Source organism: Chanodichthys erythropterus, chromosome 11 (assembly GCF_024489055.1).
Source record: "Chanodichthys erythropterus isolate Z2021 chromosome 11, ASM2448905v1, whole genome shotgun sequence".
In the NCBI taxonomy this organism is placed as follows: domain Eukaryota; kingdom Metazoa; phylum Chordata; class Actinopteri; order Cypriniformes; family Xenocyprididae; genus Chanodichthys; species Chanodichthys erythropterus.
In genome coordinates, this window is record NC_090231.1 from 35,580,026 (window position 1) to 35,599,255 (window position 19,230).

The 19,230-nt window shown below is 38.4% G+C and overlaps 1 protein-coding gene across 3 annotated transcripts in view; it reads left to right on the forward strand.

Moving 5' to 3' along the window:
• dennd2b (DENN domain containing 2B) overlaps positions 1–19,230 on the forward strand; it is a 65,329-nt gene that overhangs the window by 19,777 nt on the left and 26,322 nt on the right. For 2 of the 3 annotated variants that reach the window (XM_067399597.1, XM_067399596.1), the window contains exons 2-6: positions 3,944–4,039; positions 9,482–10,723; positions 13,539–13,675; positions 18,339–18,478; positions 18,718–18,933. In XM_067399597.1, the coding sequence (XP_067255698.1) occupies positions 3,966–4,039; positions 9,482–10,723; positions 13,539–13,675; positions 18,339–18,478; positions 18,718–18,933 (1,809 nt within the window). In that variant the 5' untranslated portion in view covers positions 3,944–3,965. The remainder of the gene's footprint in view (positions 1–3,943; positions 4,040–9,481; positions 10,724–13,538; positions 13,676–18,338; positions 18,479–18,717; positions 18,934–19,230) is intronic. The other variant, XM_067399598.1, reaches the window with a different exon arrangement.

Genomic DNA, 19,230 nt, shown 5'->3' on the forward strand with positions numbered 1-19,230 from the left:
GCTGTTACATTGCAACTTTAAATATTTGTAGATTACTAGGGTTGTCATGATTCATTGATTAAATTCGAGTGATCAGAAAAAAAAAAAAAAAAAGCCTTGATTGCAATTTATCTGCATCAGTTAACTGGCAAAATAAGTGTTCCACAGACGAGAACCCATGAACCGCATTATTAGACCATATTCTCTAAGGCTGCACAATGTATTAAAACCATTTAAAAAACATAATATAGCATAGTGCTATTTTGAAATCACAAAAAAATGCTATGATTTATTTAAATTAATATATGCGCTGCAGGTTTCAGAGTGAAGTGTAATGCTTTATTTACATGCGTGCAGGTTACGTGTTTCTTCCTGGCAGCATCTCAGAGCGGCTCCGTTCACAGTAAATGCTGCTCCACATGAACTCAGTCTCTGTTTGGGTTACCAATAACGTACATTTGGGAACGCATATAGTCTGACGCACTTTGTGTTTCATGGCAAAGTGTAGCACTGTTATGATTTACATGCGTGGAGCGCGTCTCAGCAACAAACTCCATCTCTGCATATACTGAGTTTGGATTGTTTATAACATTCATCTGGGAACACAACATGTGCCATTTCACCAGATTTGTAACGTAAATCATTTATAAACCTACGGCAACACAGGAGAATACATCAATATTTGTTTATTTTTTCTGTATTTTATTTGTTGTTCATTGCTATTTCAAAATAAAAGTTTAAACCCTTGCTGTGATTTTGCATGTTTTGATGTCAACATGTTACTGTTACATGTTAAATTGCAGTGGCTCTATCATTTCTATCATAAAGAAGTGACCAAATATGAAAGATTAAGTGGACATTTGAATTAAATGTTGTTTTTCCAGTATTAAACAAGGATTTTATCATGCTGTAAAGCAGAGGTGTCCAAGCTCGGTCCCGGAAGGCCACTGTCCTGCAGAGTTTAGCTTCAACTTGCCTTAAAGGATTAGTCCACTTTCAAATGAAATTTTCCTGATAATTTACTCACCCCCATGTCATCCAAGATGTTCATGTCTTTCTTTCGTCAGTCGAAAAGAAATTAAGGTTTTTGATGAAAACATTCCAGGATTATTCTCCTTATAGTGGACTTCAATGGTCTCCAAACGGTTGAAGGTCAAAATTACAGTTTCAGTGCAGCTTCAAAGGGCTTTGAAGATACCAGATGAAGAATAAGGGTCTTATCTAGCGAAACGATCGGCCATTTTCGAAAAGAATACATATGCTTTATAAACACAAATGATCGCCTTGTATTTGCTTCCGCTTTCCGCTTTCCGTATTCTTCAAAAAGCTTAACATGGAGCCAGTTTCGTTTTTTTCATAAGTAGAATAGGGAAGGTGTAGGACATATGGCGTAAGCTTTTTGAAGAATACGGAAAGCAGAAGCACGTACAAGGCAATCATTTGTGTTTATAAAACAAATACAGTTGTATAACACCGGTAACTCACATTTGCTTTTGAATTTGCAATTGGGTGTGCTCTGTGTATGGGTGCGGCGGTACTGACCGCGCATTTTACAGGTTGAGATATTTGTCAAAGATGCGCTGGATCTGTTTCGCACCTAATTCTCCGCCATAGTCTTGTCAGTCATCTCTCCTTACTCTCGTCACATGATAAGTGAAATCTGACTCCTGCTGCGGCTCTCAGACGCTTTCAGTATAGAATTGTAGTGTCTGTTGTCCAACTGAACTAAATGGGGTTGTTTTTATGTAAAAAAGGCAAACCGACAGTGGGGGCGTTGCTGCGGTCGCCAAGTAATGTAATTGGCGTACAGCCGAACACTGTGTTACACAGTTAACACCGACTACCTCATCAAGCCTAATAAAGTGAGGAGGATCTGTTTATCCAAAATCATTAAAGGCACTTGCTGTACAAAGCATGGCCTTTAAATCTGGTTTCTTTTATTCAAAGATTTTCAAGTCTTGTTATGGCTTCAACTGGTAAAATGAAAAACCAGCCCCCTTCCTTTTCTCATCAACCAACCTGAGTTCCCGTGTGCTGAAAGCACCTAAAACCACAACTTCCAGACCCAGCTTATAAAACTAATATCTGTCGTTAAACAGGGTTTGTTTTAGTCTTAAGGTGCAAATGTTCATGGGAAAAAGCAATCACTATTTAATGAGCCAAGAGTCTAGCTCAGCTTTGTTAATCTTGGCTACTCTATTAAAACAGACGTTAATTCAAACACACTCCAATCATTGCTTCATAGACTAAAGGCATTTGGCATGGCTCTCTGATTCTACAAACAGATTTTTTTAGAACCTCTCTTATACTAACAGGCCATGTAAACCTGCTCTGTAATTACCTTCGGGTCTTAGTGCTGCCGTTCTTTAGACTGCATATTCTGGGGTTGTAGAAATCACAATTTAATGTTGCTATTATTAGTGGTGCTTGGCAAGAATCACTATTATTATTGCTCAATCCTGGGGGTCAGAAAGAAAACCCTTAAAAAACCTAAAACCAATATTGACTTTTACTTTTCTAGGGGATCTAGTTCAGGATTTTCACCTCACAGTTAGTAAAATAGACCAGAAGTCCTAGGTGTCCCCTGAATGTGTCTGTGAAGTTTCAGCTCAAAATACCCCATAGATTTGTTTTTTTATTAATTTTTTTTAACTGCCTATTTTGGGGCATCATTAACTATGCACTGATTTTTTCAGCACGGCCCCTTTAAGAGATGCGCTCCCTCTGCCCCACGAGCAACGACTCTCTTGTCTCCGTGAATACAGTAATAAACGATGGTAACTTTAACCACATTTAACAATATTAGCAACATGCTAACAAAACATTTAGAAAGACAATTTACAAATATCACTAAAAATATCATGATATCATGGATCATGTCAGTTATTATTGCTCCATCTGCCATTTTTCGCTGTTGTTCTTGCTTGCTTACCTTGTCTGTGCACAGATCCAGACGTTAATACTGCCTTTCCTTGTCTAATGCGTCGAATGGGCTGGCATTATGCAAATATTGGGGTCATACATATTAATGATCCCGACTGTTATGTAACAGTCGGTGTTATGTTGAGATCCGAGTGTTTTCCGGAAGTCTTTTAAACAAATGAGATTTACATAAGAAGGAGGAAACAATGGCGTTTGAAACTCACTGTATGTCTTTTCCATGTACTGAACTCTTGTTATTCAACTATGCCGAGGAAAATTCAAATTCTTATTCTAGGGCACCTTTAAATGTTATAGTACAGTTTTTTTGTTTTTTTTACTCGGGTCAGTAAGCAACTGACCATAATACCCTATAAACTTCAAGGCAACATGCTAAAAAAACATTTAGATCATCTCAGCAACAATATAGCAATGTCCCCTCAACCACCCTAAGATCATGGCAGTAACATTTTCATGGGTAAATGCAGAATTTTTTTTTTTTTAAATGAATGTAGACATCTGCTTTTAAACTGGCATGTATTTCTTTCATTGAATATGTGGTATGATATGTTATACATCAGTATCTTAAACAGGATTTATTACCTGTATCTAAAAACACAAACCCACTCTTCTCTTGAAACATGCTGGGCTGTCTGGGTTTTTTGTGAGGGTCAGGGATTTGTTTACATGACAGGGATAATATTGCTTTACTTTTGTAGAGATCAAGGTCCATATTTGTTGTGTTTTTTGACTCATATTTGCCAGACAGGGTTAATCCATGGGTTAATCTTGTTGACTAAGTATTTCAAATGTGCCATGAAAGAATAGTTTCCCACTATTTATAGCTTATTCTCTCTACATTGTTCTTTGAATATGTTTACAGATCAAGCTGAAATAGTCTTTGTCATCTGCATTTAATACATCTTGTCATCGTCAGGATAATGGTTGCAGTACAATAGTGTTCAGTATTTGTATAATCATAGTACATTTACTTTAAAGGCCATTATACAGCTTTCTTACCTTTAGTAACTTTTTTTTAAATCAGGTAAGGGGGCTGTCAGAGGGAGATGACTGCCAACAAGAGCTCCAAAACTGCACCGAGAGCAGGAGCGGCTAAAGATCCACAGGAAAACTCAGACAGGTGAGAGTCATGATGATGAGTCAGCCGTTTTTGTCCATTGTTTGTGCTTTTTCAGTTATTTACAGAAAGCTATTGTGAGCATTGTAGTAATACTGCAACACATAATGAAGTTGATGTACTTCCTAAAGGCCCGTTCACACCTAGGATGAAAACTAATACTAGTTTAATTATAAAGTTTTAAGAATTGCTCTAATGAGAATAGCAAAGACCACATCATAGCGTTGGAATCACTTTCAGAATGATTTTTTCCCAGCTGATGAACAATACAAACATTGACAGCCAATCAGAATCCATCCAAATTTAAAGAGCTTGACCATTTAAAGGGCAGACTGCATAACTATATTGGACAAAATGTTATCATCCTTTGTGGTGTGGACACTAATATTTGTCTGGCTATCGCCAGCCAAGCTCAATTTAAAATTGAACATTGGTCTTGGGAGTTTGCCATGTATTTTCTACTGCACAAGAGGTGTGATCAACGAGCATTATTCACACAATTGGATAGTCCTTCAACCAATCAGATCAACGATCCGGGTGACGTACTTTGCAGAGCGACGCGAAAACTCCAGACAGGTTTAGTTTGTATTGGTTTGTAGCATTGATCAGCAGTTTGCAGAAGCAGCAATGGCATCGAGCAATTTTTGCAGGTTGTGCAAAAAAACATGAAAGTGAGTGATATTTACACCCAGTCGAGCGATTTGTTTGCTAAACTAAAGAAGTCATTTAGCATCGTTGAGAGGTAAAATCTAATCGCCGGCAGATCAGGCTGGGTTTACCCAGTCTACACTAATATAGTTTTCGTTATAGTTATCGTTCTTGGTGAGAACAGGGCTTAATACTAGTTTTATTGAGACGATTTTCACATTTTGGTCTTGAACATTTTCTTAGCTCTGTTCTGAGGAAAATCAGGTTTTAATTAACACTTAGAGGATTTTCAGTGTATCAGAAACAAATCTGGGGCCGTATTCACAAAACATCTTAAGGCTAAAAGTAGCTCCTAACGTGCCGATTTAGGAGAAACTCTTAAAAATAATGGGCGTGTCAGTCCTAATTTTAGGACTCCTAAATTTTTGCTCTGAGAGTATTTCACAAAGCATTTTAGCACTAAAACTAGCTCCTAAATCTGTGAAACGTTAGGAGTAGTCAAGAGGACTCCTAAGTCACTAAGACCAAATCACAAACTGTCCTAATCCACCCAAAGACACTGAACACCATTGAGGGAATAGTGATAGAGCCTTGGGTGCTGAACTTTTTCTTCATAAATGCAATACATTTTGATTAATAGATTTGAATCTACGATGAGGCGCCAAAAATAAATCCTTAACAAATAAATAAATATTGTCCGATTACCTGTGGCAGTGGTTTTCATGAGTTCACACTTCAATGATTGAATAGAGTAATAAAATATATAATAAGCGTATTTGGTGTGCTGTCCAAGGTGATAGAAGGCTCCGAGCTTGGAATTTAGCCCAAACCCAAAGTTCTCCCCGTATCCCCAGCCGAGAGTGAAGGACGGGGTGGCGGAGGGATGCAGAAAACTGTCAAAGTAACTATAGGCGAATCGGCTCTCGTCTGTGTATTTATTCCTCTTCTCATGCTGATTAAAAAGACAGTTTGAATGTGTTCCTCCCAAACTTTGTTTATAAAACATAATTTGTCTCTTGAATTCTGCATTCTCTTGAGATGCAGACATCCAAGAGGCGGACAATTAACCGTGTATACTAGTTTAATTAGTGACACTTGGCCTACATTTTAAAACCTTTATTTGAATATGGCAAGATTTGTATTTTAAAACCTTTATTTGAATATGGTAACATGACACCTCATTCCACAATATTTCTATGATTAAATCGCTGACTCCTCCCCCATCAGCCAATCACTGTATGTATACTCCATAGCAACAAGGTCAACCCCGCCCTTACTCTTGGCTTAAGACTTCTGTCTATTCCTCAGTAAAAGTTGGTCTCAGCAGCTTTGTGAATTGGTTTTAAGAGAAAACTCTTAGCTAAGAACTTTTACTGCTATTTAGGGGAACTCTTAGTGGTAAGATGAAATGTTTTGTGAATACGGCCCCTGGACTATTGTTTTTGCTGCAATTCTCATTTAAGATTTTATTTTGTATATGCATAGTTAGATTTGGTAGATTTGACAGCTCTATATATTGTTTGGTTTTATATTTAGAAAAACGGTAAAACATCTAAATATTCATAGGCAACGGTTGCTTAAGATAACCAAAACTTTTATCCATAATTGAGTTACTGAAATAGACACACGAGTCCATCAATGCCTCATAGGCCCAACTGTTGTATACAAAGCTAAAGTAAACATCCTTGTTATGAGTAAAAGCCAGGAAGTTGATTAGAAAAGAGGCTTTGTTGTATTTGCGGCCTTTGCTTAACTATGGAGCTTTGCAGTTGCTATCAGAACAAGTGAAGAATGAACAGTCTTTGAAGAGTGAGAGGAGTTACTTTCATAATTACCTTTGAACACTCTCTGATGTCAGAGATATTTACCAAAGGAAATTGTGAATTATGTGAAGAAGTGTGGGTGGAAAATGATGGCATAGTTTCTGCTAGCCACTCTTCCCAGATATTACGGCTTCAGCTATAAATCTCAAGCAAAGGAGAATGCTGAAGAAGCAGATTTATGTCAGATGAGGGTGGCGGTAGGTAGGCCTTGCACTGAGAATATGCCCTTTTTATAGCAAAGATAATAGCTGAAAAAATAACTCAATCACAGATGAAATATCCTCATTTTTGTGGTGGAGAACCCACTGGATCTGGCTTGACATATTTCTTTTGATGTGTGTTCCTGGAACCTCATAGTTTCACCATCCTGGCAAAGCTCTCCAACAGGAAATGGCCTGTGGTTGACATTGCCCTCAAGAGCCGGGACGAGCCAAACCAGCTCTGGCATCCCACTCAGTCCATGTGTGGCCAGACCAGCTGGCTTCCCCAGAACTGGTCTTGTTTTTTTTCTGGCCCTGTCCGGCCTCTCTGAGAACCTCGTCAGACCACAGGCACAAACTCATGGTGGGCTCAATGAAAGAATTCTCAAACTGATGCTTTCCTTTGAGCAAAGGCTTTTACATGAGCCTATGTTTCACTTATGTTTTGTTGGAGTCTTGGTCCAGGCAGTCATGAAGGTATTTTTAGATATGTTGTGTTATTCTATAAAAAACATCTGAACAAAGATTCTAAAAGTTATTTGTGCTATTAATAACAGCCTTGATGCAAAGATTGTCCTCTTAAACAATATCCTCCATCTCTTTTTATCAGATTTGGCATCTGTCCATCCTTTGATTATCCAGGATTAGAATGTTTTTCTCAAGCCGGGGATCCATTGTAATGGCTGAACCTCAAGCTTTAGGCAGTCATGGCCTAATGGTTAGAGAGTGTAACTGGTAACCTGAAGGTTCGATTCTCAATACCGGCAGGAAATGACTGAGGTGCTCTTGAGCAAGGCACCTATCCCCCAATTGCTCCCCAGGCACCACAGCAAAAATGACTGCCCACTGCTCCAGGTGTGTGTCCACGGTTTACAGTGTGTGTGTGTGTGTGTGTGTGTGTGTGTGCTTTTGTTTATATTACATTGTGGGGACCAAATGTCCCCATGATGTAATATAAACCTGAGTTCACCTACATCGTGGGGACCAGCCAGCGGTCCCCACAATGTAAATGGGTTTATAAATCATATAGAATGAGTTTTTGTGAAAAAGTAAAAGTTTGCACAGTTTCCTGTGAGGGTTAGGTTTAGGGGTAGGGGCAGGGTAGGGGGATAGAATGTACAGTTTGTTCAGTGTAAAATGCATTGAAGTCTATGGAAAGTCCCCACAATTCACAAAAACAAACATGTGTGTGTGTGTGTGTGTGTGTGTGTGTTTTCACTACTCACGTGTGTGCACTAACTTGGATGGGTTAAATGCAGAGGACAAATTCCGAGTATGGGTCACCATACTTGGCCTTCACATGTCACTTTCACTTTTTTTTTTAGAACACATTATATATTAGTCAGACTCAAATATGACAATTTCTTGTCACCATTTCATGCAAAGAGCTTTATCTTCAGAAATAAATATAACTACAAGTTAAGTAATACAAGTTCATTATGTAAATAAATCTGCCAGTAATGATTGAAGATTTAATACAGCTGAAGATACCATAATATAATTGAAAACAGATGGTCTGCTTAATATTTTTTAAGCCATGATAAAAGAACAGCATTAATGTGAAATAGATTAATGGCTTTATTGTCACTTTTGAACAATTTAATGTGTCCTTGCTGAATAAATATGTTAATTTATTTTAAAAAATCGTACTAACCCAAACTTTTGAACAGTAGTGTGTACGTTTTTATGTTTATATTAAATACTTGTTTACCATCTAAAGTAGAGAAAGCCAAATATGATAATGTAGAATATAGTGGGTGAACCTTTTGATCATTTAAAACAAAACTGTGTTTGGTACGTAAAATTTATTTGATCTGTGAAAGATGGGAACAATGGGTTTCTGTGCAACAAGTTTCTACAGACAACCAATGTGATGTGTCTGCTTGTAATATTTGGTGGTGATGTATTTTGTGAATGTGGGGGACTGACTGTACACTAATTTCCATGCAACACCAGCGAGACTGCAGGTGGCATGGCGTTTGTCTTCCCTTTTTCTTGGGAAGGGCGTTATGATGAGGTTTTTGGTTGATCTGTCTCAACCTGCACCCTGGATCATACTGTTGGCTTCCTCCCAGCTTCCACTTGTTATTCTAACCACTGCTGTGACATCAGATCTGCGTGCCTCAATTTCACAGAGGTGTGGGCCAAGTCAAATTCTAGTTCCTGGAAGCTTATGAGTGGCATTTTGAGGTGGATGAGAAAGTGTTTGTGTGTCTGAGGAGACTGAAATGAGGTCAGCAGGGTCTTTAATCTCATTGCTCAGCAGTGAGCAGCGTCTGTTTGCTGAGTGAACAATGGGCCTGAGAATGATGAGGAAGCTGAGGTCGACATGTAGGCAAAGAGAAACCATTACTACAGAGGACATACAGCTAAGAAAAAATTAGTGGGTTAGTGAGGGTGAGTTCATTTATATCCCTCAAGTTTCAATGTTTTTTTGTTTGTTTGGGAGGTCAATATAAATGTTCTTCAAAATTATTGTGTGGAATGATTTGTTATTCTGGCTTTCCAAATTTATGTCATTTATGATTGTTGTTGTTCTTTCTCATATTAGACATAACTGACATTTTCTTTTATCTGAAATCGGTTTCAAAGTTCTCCTTTTGCATTACTATGTATGCAGTATTATGTTACTTGTTCTGATTATAACACATTTTGTTGTACATTTTTTTGTTCTCTTATTCATAGTAACTGTCTGAGGATATAACACTCTTCTGTGCCAAGCATACTTTATTGGAGGGTTTCTTACTCTTTCTGCTGATTTACTCTTGTTTCAGGTGTCAATCTGTGTCCACACCTCCAATTCTTACTACTGGAAAAGAGCCAGGTTCCTCTCATCTCACTGGCAGTGAGGACGGCAGTCAGCCGGGAAGGTACGCTAAAGCTGACGCTAAACTCTGGACCCAAAAGAACTGGAGCTGTAAGACCGCCAGCTTGAGAAGTGGTGCCTCTCTCTCCACTGACTTTGAATGTCAAAGCAGGCTCTCCAAATCTAGGAGCATTAGCTGTCTGGACAAGACGCTCACCATCCATAAGCCACCAAGCAGCGATAACCAGGATCAGAAGGAGAACCAGCCACAACCGACCCCCCCGGTGGGGGATGGATTGAATACTGGACCCCTCAGCTGGAGTACTCTTTCAGTAGGACCTACCACCAAGCTTGGGCACAAGCGCACACTCTCACTTAGTTGTACGGGGACCTGTGCCTCATCTATCGCCATACGCAAAAAGATCTCGGAATGGGAGGGTCGGAAGGCGGCTCTGCCTAGGATGAGCCTTTGTCTGGAGAAGAGGCCTGGAGGTGGGAGCGAGGGTTGCCCAAGTCTGCTATCTTCACCCTGCAGCGAGAAGACCTTTGACTTTAAGGGCGTGAGGAGGATGAGCACGGCATTTTCCGAGTGCTCCTACCCTGAGACTGAGGAAGATGAGCATGTATCGGATCGAGAAGCTCCTGTAAGGTTCCAGAAAAGGCCTTCCAAGACAGAGTCCTCAGGGATTTTCCTCCGCACGCTATCGGCACGCAAAGAGACTTCAGCCGTGCTCAGCCGCATTCAAAAAATTGAACAGGCATTAAAGGAAAGTCCCTCTTCATCTCCACCACAGTATCTTAGCAATTGCTACGGCCTTGACAAGTCCAGACAGAAGTCTTTCACTTTCAGTGGGACCGAGGACTTGGACAGCACTTGTGGCAGCAAGCGGAGCAGCATCTGCTCTGTGGCCACCGAACCCGAAGCTGACAGACTCTCTAAGCTCAAGCAGAGGTTCAGCATCAGCTCTACCAGGTCAGAGAGCCCAGAACTCCCAACGGTACAGGACTCTTCAGGAATTACAGTGAACCCTTTGCCCAAACCCAAACGAACATTTGAGTATGATGCAAACCGGAACCACAAAGGTTTGTTGCCTGGTAATGGTCTACCTCCAACCACTGAATCTCCGCCTCCACTTCCTTCCACACCAGCACCTGCTATAATGAGAAATTCCAAGATAGATGAAATCTTGCCAAAGAAGACTCAAGATAGGTGAGAATCATGATTCTCTTCCACATTGTATGAATGGCATGCCTGTCAGTATAGTAGTATGTAGTTATTTGGAAGATTAATTTATCGAAAGAATCATGAAATAGATATACAATGCAAGTTGGGGATAAGTGTTTTGCTCAAGGGCACAATGGTGATGGCTCGAGGATCAAACTGACAACTGTCTGGATACTAGCTGTGATGCTTAATAGGTTCCTTCAGCCAAAATCTAGGAGAATATTTAAGTTGATCTTTTCCGTACATTGCAAGCATACAGTCACCATAGTCTATCAATCTTCAAAAGGACAAAAAAAAAAAATCGTAATTAAAGTGGAGTGCTATATTCCATATGACTTGTGTGCTGTATTCCAAGTCATAATCAAGTCATAACCTATAATCAAGGTCTTAAGGGTTACTCGAAAGCTACAGGCAGGTGAGTTTTTATCAGGGTTGGAGCTAAACTCTGCAGGACTGTGGCTCTTCAGGAACGACATTGCCCACCCCTGGTCTATGTGGTGTTTTTTTAATGTGCTTTAAGACAAACCATGTGCAAATTCATCAGTCAACACCAGTGAACCTAAGATAGTTCTAAAAAAAACGTGGTTTGAAATTGATTGATTGATTGATTGAGAATGTGCGAGGCGAGGTCGTTAATTATGCTGCAAAGCAGGGGGATCTCAATAAAAGCCAGGTTATCCCGATATATTTTTCTGTTGATAAGAAAAATCAGGTACATTTAGCAATATAGCAGGTGAATTAAGTATATAATATATTTTACGATGTTATGATGAACTATATGCCTTTCTTCGCTGACTTTCAAAGCGTTTCTAAGGATACTGTTTTTAGAAGGCAGCTGTCTAACTCTGAGATGGCGAACAGGAATGTACTGTAGTTTTATGAGTGTGACATAACACCAGCAACACATTATTAGCTGTTTGATAACGTTGTCAAGCAAAAGGCTAATCATATCAATTAATGAAATGTAGCAAGGTTGTAAAGTTACATTTAAGCTATGTTAAGGAAATAAGAAATTATTTTCACAGGAAAAAAAAGTTTAAATATGTCATTTGGGTGATCAAAGATGAGTTTTAAGGGATTCTTGACTACAGGGGAACTTTAACAGATTACTTATTCAAACGTATTATACCATTTTTGACAAACAGCATTGGCTCTTGTGCAGTATGAATGTGAATAAGATATTAGAGCTATAGTGCAGGGGAAGATTTTCAGTCAATATCGACTTAAGTAATTACAGGTTTTGAAAGACTTGAGTAAATAATGACAGAATTTTCATTTTTAGGTGAACTTTTATTTGAAACACCACAGCTCATCCCTTCATTCAATGGTGTAATTTTTTTGTTGTCTACATTGCTCATATTGTTGAAGTACTTATCATAGTACTGTTGTTTTATTGAGTGTTTTATTTAAAAGTGTCAGACCCACTAATATCTAGATTTAAACCTCCAATAAGTCCAAACTAAAGACTAGACAGACAGATTTGTTTTGGAGAAAGAAAAAACATGTCAGAAAATGACTGAGAAGCACTGAATTTGTGTACTTCCACTTAGTCAGTTCCCCCACGAACAAGAGATCATTTATTTTTCTTGGATAATGAAGTGTATAAAACTTGTCCCAAGAATGTTGAAAAGGATAAGGACCACAGGCCAAGCATTTGTTTTGTTGATATAGCTCTGGACTTTGAATTATTGGCTTTTGTTTCTGACTTCATAGTCTCTCACAGTGAATTGGCCTCTACAGTTTCACAGATTCTTATGTTTCAAATCAAGAAAGCAAAATGAAAGTTCCTGTCAGGCATTTGATGGCAAACAGATATCAACATGGAGATGCTGGTTTTCTCAGGGCTCCAAAGTTTTACCATATTAGGTGAATTTGTTGCTATGTCAAATGTTACACAATTATTCTGTGTATGGCACACAGCATCTTTTTCCATTCTTTTATCTTCACCTTGAGATTCAAACTGATACTGCTGCAATGGGAAATGCTTATTAATGTTTAATTCTCCAAATTTAGTTCAGAGGTCCAAAAATAGCATTAGCAATAACTTCAACAGTTCCATAAAACACTTCGGAGTTCATTTTTAGAAAACCCACCAGTGAAATAAAGGAAAGGAAAAATGTTTTTGGAGGTTCAAAGACCTCAGAGACATTGCTTCATCTCTTCTTGTTAAGTTGATATAACACTGCTTCATGGTGCTGGTTTTTTGGCTTTTTTGAAGGCTCCCATGTTGTTTATAGCTCATATTCCTCATGGCCTTGTGAATGATCTTTGGCACATGGATTGTTTAGCCCAGTTACTGGGTATGGAGAGCTGCCAGGTTCTCGTGATGAAGAACCTCATGTGCTGGAGCATTTCTACTGCTCTGCACTTGAGCCTATGTTTGTCATTCCTGTGGCTGGCCTAGAGTCTATAGGCAAGAAATTAGATTGTGTCATGTCAAAGTGCTAATTTGGGGTTCCAACTTTTGGTTAGCTTTCTAACCATGTTATTGTGTGTATATTTTCATGCAAATGCATTTTGGCTTCTTTTACATACAAAAAAGAAATTACCATCAGATCAAAGGTGAGAACTATATAAGGTCAAGCACGTTGTTTAATCCTCTCTTGTTGCTTATCATCATAATCGGTGTCTTCCAGAAGAACTGTTGAGTGATTGGACACATTTAAGATCCTCATAAGTGAAAACACTTTAGTCTTCTCAGGTGGTCTTGCCTGATTGTGATCGTCCAAATGAAAGATGTTTGCTTAACCAAGAGTTATGTCCAAAGCTGTGATTTTTCTTTATCTCTGTTTGTTTCTAGAGAATCATGTGAGTCAGAAGATGCTGTCAGCCTGCCTTCGTCATATCCCTCCTCACCCACAGAGAATGGCACAGAGAACCACAGTCGGCCCAGCTCCAAGAGCACGCTCGAGGAGAATGCCTATGAGGACATAGTGGGTAAGAACAGCCAACAGTTGGTGATAGATCCTTCCTGCTCATTTTGATTGTTTGCTAAAGTTGTAACTGATGAATATGAAAATGACTTGGGAAAGCCTTTTATTAGTTGTATTTAATTTTATAATGGAATAAAAGTATTTATTTTATATTTATAATGTTTATCATATTTTATCAAATTTAATATATTTTTATTTTTTATAACATAAATTTTGTAGGTTATTATTAAAAATATTATCTTTTTTATATATAATTTAATATTTTAAATTCATATTTAATATTTAACATTTATATATATATATTATATATTTCAAACAATTTATATAATACTTATAAAAATATATAAAATAACAACATTTTTATTTTATATAATACTTTATTTATTTTATATAATATCATAAATTATAATTTTTTCCTATTTTTCATATTTATCATTTCATGTTTTTAATTTAAAAAAAATCTTTATTATGTATTTAAACTTTTATATTATTTTTTTTAAATTATATTACCTTTTTAATAATTTCATACCGTTTTATTGTTTGCTGATTGTGTACTCTTCACACAAGCTCTGGTTAAATTCCCTTTTTTGTCTACTGAAGGTGATGAAGTACTGGCATGTGGCACTGGCTGATTTTATGTGCGAAATTCCTTCCTGGCAGGAAATAGTCTGTATGCACTAATGCTCAGACCCTGAGGGGCTTGACATTGTTACAGTGTTCGTGGGTCTTGCCCTGTGGCCAGACTGTAAATCTCTGTCTTGCTATTGCTGATGAGGCTAGGGCATCAGGTGCGCTGTAAAGGAGTCTGGTTGAAAAAGTGCCCAGTTGGCAAACGAATTGAAAGAAGTTTGTGGTTCGGTTGGCTTGACGTTTAAATGTCATATTGTCAGTTCTACAGCCAAGAAAACAGCCTTTGCTGCATGTTGTTCTAGAAATGATGATGAGCACTGGGTCCAGGCGGTGCATGAGTCTCTAGCGGTTGAGAAGTGTGTGACTCTCAGCTTTTTCCCCCTGACAACGGTTCCATTGTTCTAGCGAACACCTCGGGTGTGGGATCAAGCATTGTGGTTGCGCATTTTTACGAATGCTGATTAGTTCCAGAGAAATATATGGCCTCTATGTGGCTCTATGCTCTAACCACTGAGCTGAGATTGGTGTAACAGAGTCTGACAGAGGCATCTAAGGGTGGTCTCCAGAAGCACTGGGCTGTGGTTAGCACATCAAATAGTCTGTTTTCACAGGCTGTCACCAAATAACCCAAGGTTTCAGCCCTGTTTTCTACTGAAATATCACCAAAAGTTCAAAGCGTAAACATTATTTATGAAATGCATATGTTAGCCTGTAACCTTCTCTTAGGTTAAAAGTTTGGATTTTTCACTTTGCATTTTGGCACAGTGCCTGTGTCGTCTGGTGGCAGTTATGCCATATCCCCCATATGCAATGCACATTAATATAGCGATAATGGATTGGCCAAATATCTCCAGATGGCCAGGTCATATTTACAATGAGATAAATTGCTTCATGTCACAATGATATACAGTCTCCAACAAAGGCTACTTTCTTCCTTCAGTCCTTAAAGGGATAGTTCACCAAAAAATCCAAACCTGTATGAGTTTCTTTCTTCTATTGAACGAAAAAGAAGATATTTTGAAGAATGTTGATAACCAGACAGTTGATGTAGCAATTTTTTTCCTACTATGAAAGTCAATGACTATCATCAACTGTCTGGTTTTCCTCTAACAAAATAAACACAATAAAAATGACAGTGGAGAGAAAACAGCAGTTAAAGGGTTAGTTCACCCAAAAAGGAAAATTATGTCAATAATGACTCACCTTCATGCCGTTCCAAACCCGTAAGACCTCCGTTCATCTTCGGAACACAGTTTAAGATATTTTAGATTTCGTCCGAGAGCTTTCTGTCCCTCCATTGAAAATGTATGTACGGTATACTGTCCATGTTCAGAGAGGTAATAAAAACATCATCAAAGTAGTCCATGTGACATCAGTGGGTTAGTTAGAATTTTTTGAAGCATCAAAAATACATTTTGGTCCAAAAATAACAAAAACTACGACTTTATTCAGCATTGTATACACTTCCGGGTCTGTTGTTCATCCGGGTTCATGACTCCTCAGTGAACCGCAGCGCGCTGCTGATGTCTCTGATGCGCCAGAGTTTCGTTTACAGTCTGAGGGAGACGCATGCTGTATTCAAGCTATTTTTTAAAATGGTGCGTAAGTGTGCATGTCGCGGATGTCCTAATCGCCAAAAACAACGACGTAAAAGTGCATTACCAACACCGACAGATGAAAGGATTCAATGGAATCAATTCAGTGGAATCAATTCAATGGAATCAATTCAATGGAAAGGATTCAGGAAGAGAAGACAATGCTGAATAAAGTCGTAGTTTTTGTTATTTTTTGACCAAAATGTATTTTCGATGCTTTAAAAACTTCTAACTAACCCACTGATGTCACATGGACTACTTTGATGACGTTTTGAAGATGAAGATGAACGGAGGTCTTACGGGTTTGGAACGACATGAGGGTGAGTCATTACTGACATAATTTTCATTTTTGGGTGAACTAACCCTTTAAGGAAGCATCTGATCTTTGTGATGTGCATATGTTTGCACAAGCTCTGCAATACCGCACTTCAGTCAAGTTTAATTATATACCACTTTAAACAATATATTGCTTTACAGCAAGCAGCTTTACAGTATTTAAAATGAAAAAAGAGAAATCAAAATTAAAAAGTTCATTCATTCCTGTTTTTTGGCTTTTCTTTGAGACAAAAAGCGCTTTCTGCTTGTTTACACGTCACAAAGCTATTTCATGTGAAGGCCATTCCTCATTTCACATGACTGCATGGTGCTCTTGGGAAGACCGCAAAATGGTTGCATCTGCTGTGTTGCTTTTATTGGTAGTCTGATACTGACATTGTGTACTTCTCAGTCACTCATAAAGCACTCAATGTCCTTTCCTTTGAAAAACCTATTGTGTAAACAGAAGCACAGTATGTTTTGGTTAGGAGTGCCCACTCTCTCTCCTTTTGTCTGTGTGATTTGTGGAGCTCCTGTAAGTAGAGAAGTTGATTAGTACCCTCCTGTATGTGAGTGGTCAGGGAGGCATATCATTTCTCCAGCATGCTGTCATTACATTGCTTCGTTTGGGAGTCTCACAGAGCACTTTGAGTCTGAGCAATTGCTGGCCTGTCATTGTGCCTCTCAGCCTTAATGGCACTAGGGCAAATCTCAGCAGTACATCTCATGAGGTCAAGCTGTAGTTTGTTGTATGTATGGTAGTTATTTGCCTTCAATCTAGCTATTCACAAGAAGCTACGCTGTGATTATTATGGTCAAGTTCACTTGGTGGCACTTTTGACAATTTTTTTTCTTGCAAAAGTGTTAATATATATGGCATATTACAAAATGGCTGCAGAAGGGGTAATGTTTTCTTTGACAAGATGCCACATGAACTGAACAGATCAAATCTTAGCCTTAAGTTATACTCTGCCAAGATCCAGATTTCAAACTGAAATTAGCATGATTACTTCATGATAAAAGTGTGATATGCCAGTGTTTTACAATAAGAAAACAACAGAAAAAAGTTATTTTTTGTGTGTGCACAACTTCTATTACATCATATTGAAACTGGCAGTATTCAGACCTTTGGTTTCATTACACTGTCTTGACAGCTAGGAACTGGTGACATGGAAAGAATGATTCTAATTAGAGGACTTCATTATTTCATTATATAACTGTGTTGCTTACATAACATCTGGTTATTTAACCAATATGTACTAATAAATGAATACTTTTATTCAGCAATGATGCATTAAATTAATCAAAATGAGAGTACAAACATGAACAATATTACAAAAGATTTTAATTTCAAATTATATTCTATATATTCTATTATATTCTTTCTATTCATCAAAGAATCTTGAAATATATCACAGTTTCCACCAAAATATTGATAGTGTATGTATATGTAATGGTAGTGTGCTTCCACATTAGAGTTGAAACCTCTTACGGCCCGTATTCAGGTCACCCTGTCCTCACTTCTCGTAGCCCATCAGTCTGCCAAAGTTTCTTAAAGGGGAAAGCACAACTTTATTTATATCCTTAGGTGAGCGAGTGATCCACCCTTTTACGTGAGAAAACATGTTAGCAAAAAGAAAAATCATCCTCAACACATTTTGTCGAAGAAGCTGGATTCAAATTATTTCTAATATTATTTGTTATTATGGAGTCCTGTGCAGAGTCAGACTAGGGTTCTGCACTGTCTGCATTCTCTTATCTTGACTCATCACTGGCCCTTATTTCAGGAGACAGAATGCTGTCCAAAGGCTTATGTCCAACAGAAACTGTTTTTGAGACGATGCACTTGAGTTTCAAGCACGCCTGCAGTAAACTTCCATGAATAATCCTTTCCCAGCACTCAATAGCTGCCCCGTTGGGTGCCTCTGTCTCCTTCTTTTCATTATCATTTTCCACCGCCTTCCATAACTTCTGCCCACCCTTTCCCTATCAGTTTGCCTCTCTCCCACTCACTCCTTAAGAAGACATGTTACCTCGCTACCTTTTAAGTCGGCTCCTGGGCAGCTGGTGTTTGGTTTTAGTCTGAGTTGTGCTCTCTCTCTCTCTCCTCTTCTCTTCTACAAACAGAGAAAGAGAATCCATATGAGGATGTAGATCCAGTGAGGAGATGTCTGGCCAGAAATTCCCGCCTGTTACCCGAGAGGTCTCGGGACTCACTCAACAGAATGTGGACCTCCCAGGACAGGAAGTCCGTAACATCTCCCCAGGTAGTTTCTTTGGCTGTGTAAAATAAAGGCTGTGTTAATATGATTTTTATTTGAAATCAATGCTCTGTATTAATGCATTAATTCCCCATATTGTTAGTAACTTTAGTATAGTACTTTGCAATATATTGTACTGTATTTTTATGCACTTTTTAAGAGCACAAATATTGAATTTACTATACACGTCTGCACCTTTTAGCTATGCTAAAAGATTAATTTCTTATCAACTTCCCTCTCACCAGCTGCCCTCTAAACCGAGTAGTCAGTCTCTGCGGCTGCCAGGCCCTGCTGACAGGAAGAGCCAGCGCACATCCCGCTTGTCTAAGAGGCACAGTCATGATGACATGCTGCTGCTACCCCAGCTGGGCATGCCTTCCTCCCCTTGTGGCCTATTAGATGACAGCCTGAACCCTGCCACCGATACCTTGGCCTCCCACAGGCAGAAACGAGTCCCCAAGGTAAACAGTGAGGGTAGAATGGAGTGAAATAAGCAGTTGAACATTGCTTTGTTTTTGTTTTGTTATTTTCATTAAGGCAGGGATTTGCTAACTTTTTTTGTAAGTCAAACCCCTTTGACATAAAATATTTAGTTGAAGTAACTGAGATTTTAAGGTAATATATCAATAATTTAACAACACATTTGCCTGTTCATGGTTATTTAATGTCTGTAAAGGTTACTTTTTTTGTTTTATTTTTTTTTAATTATTTCAATTTTAAATTTTTATTATTTAATTGTTAGTTTTACATCAACTCAA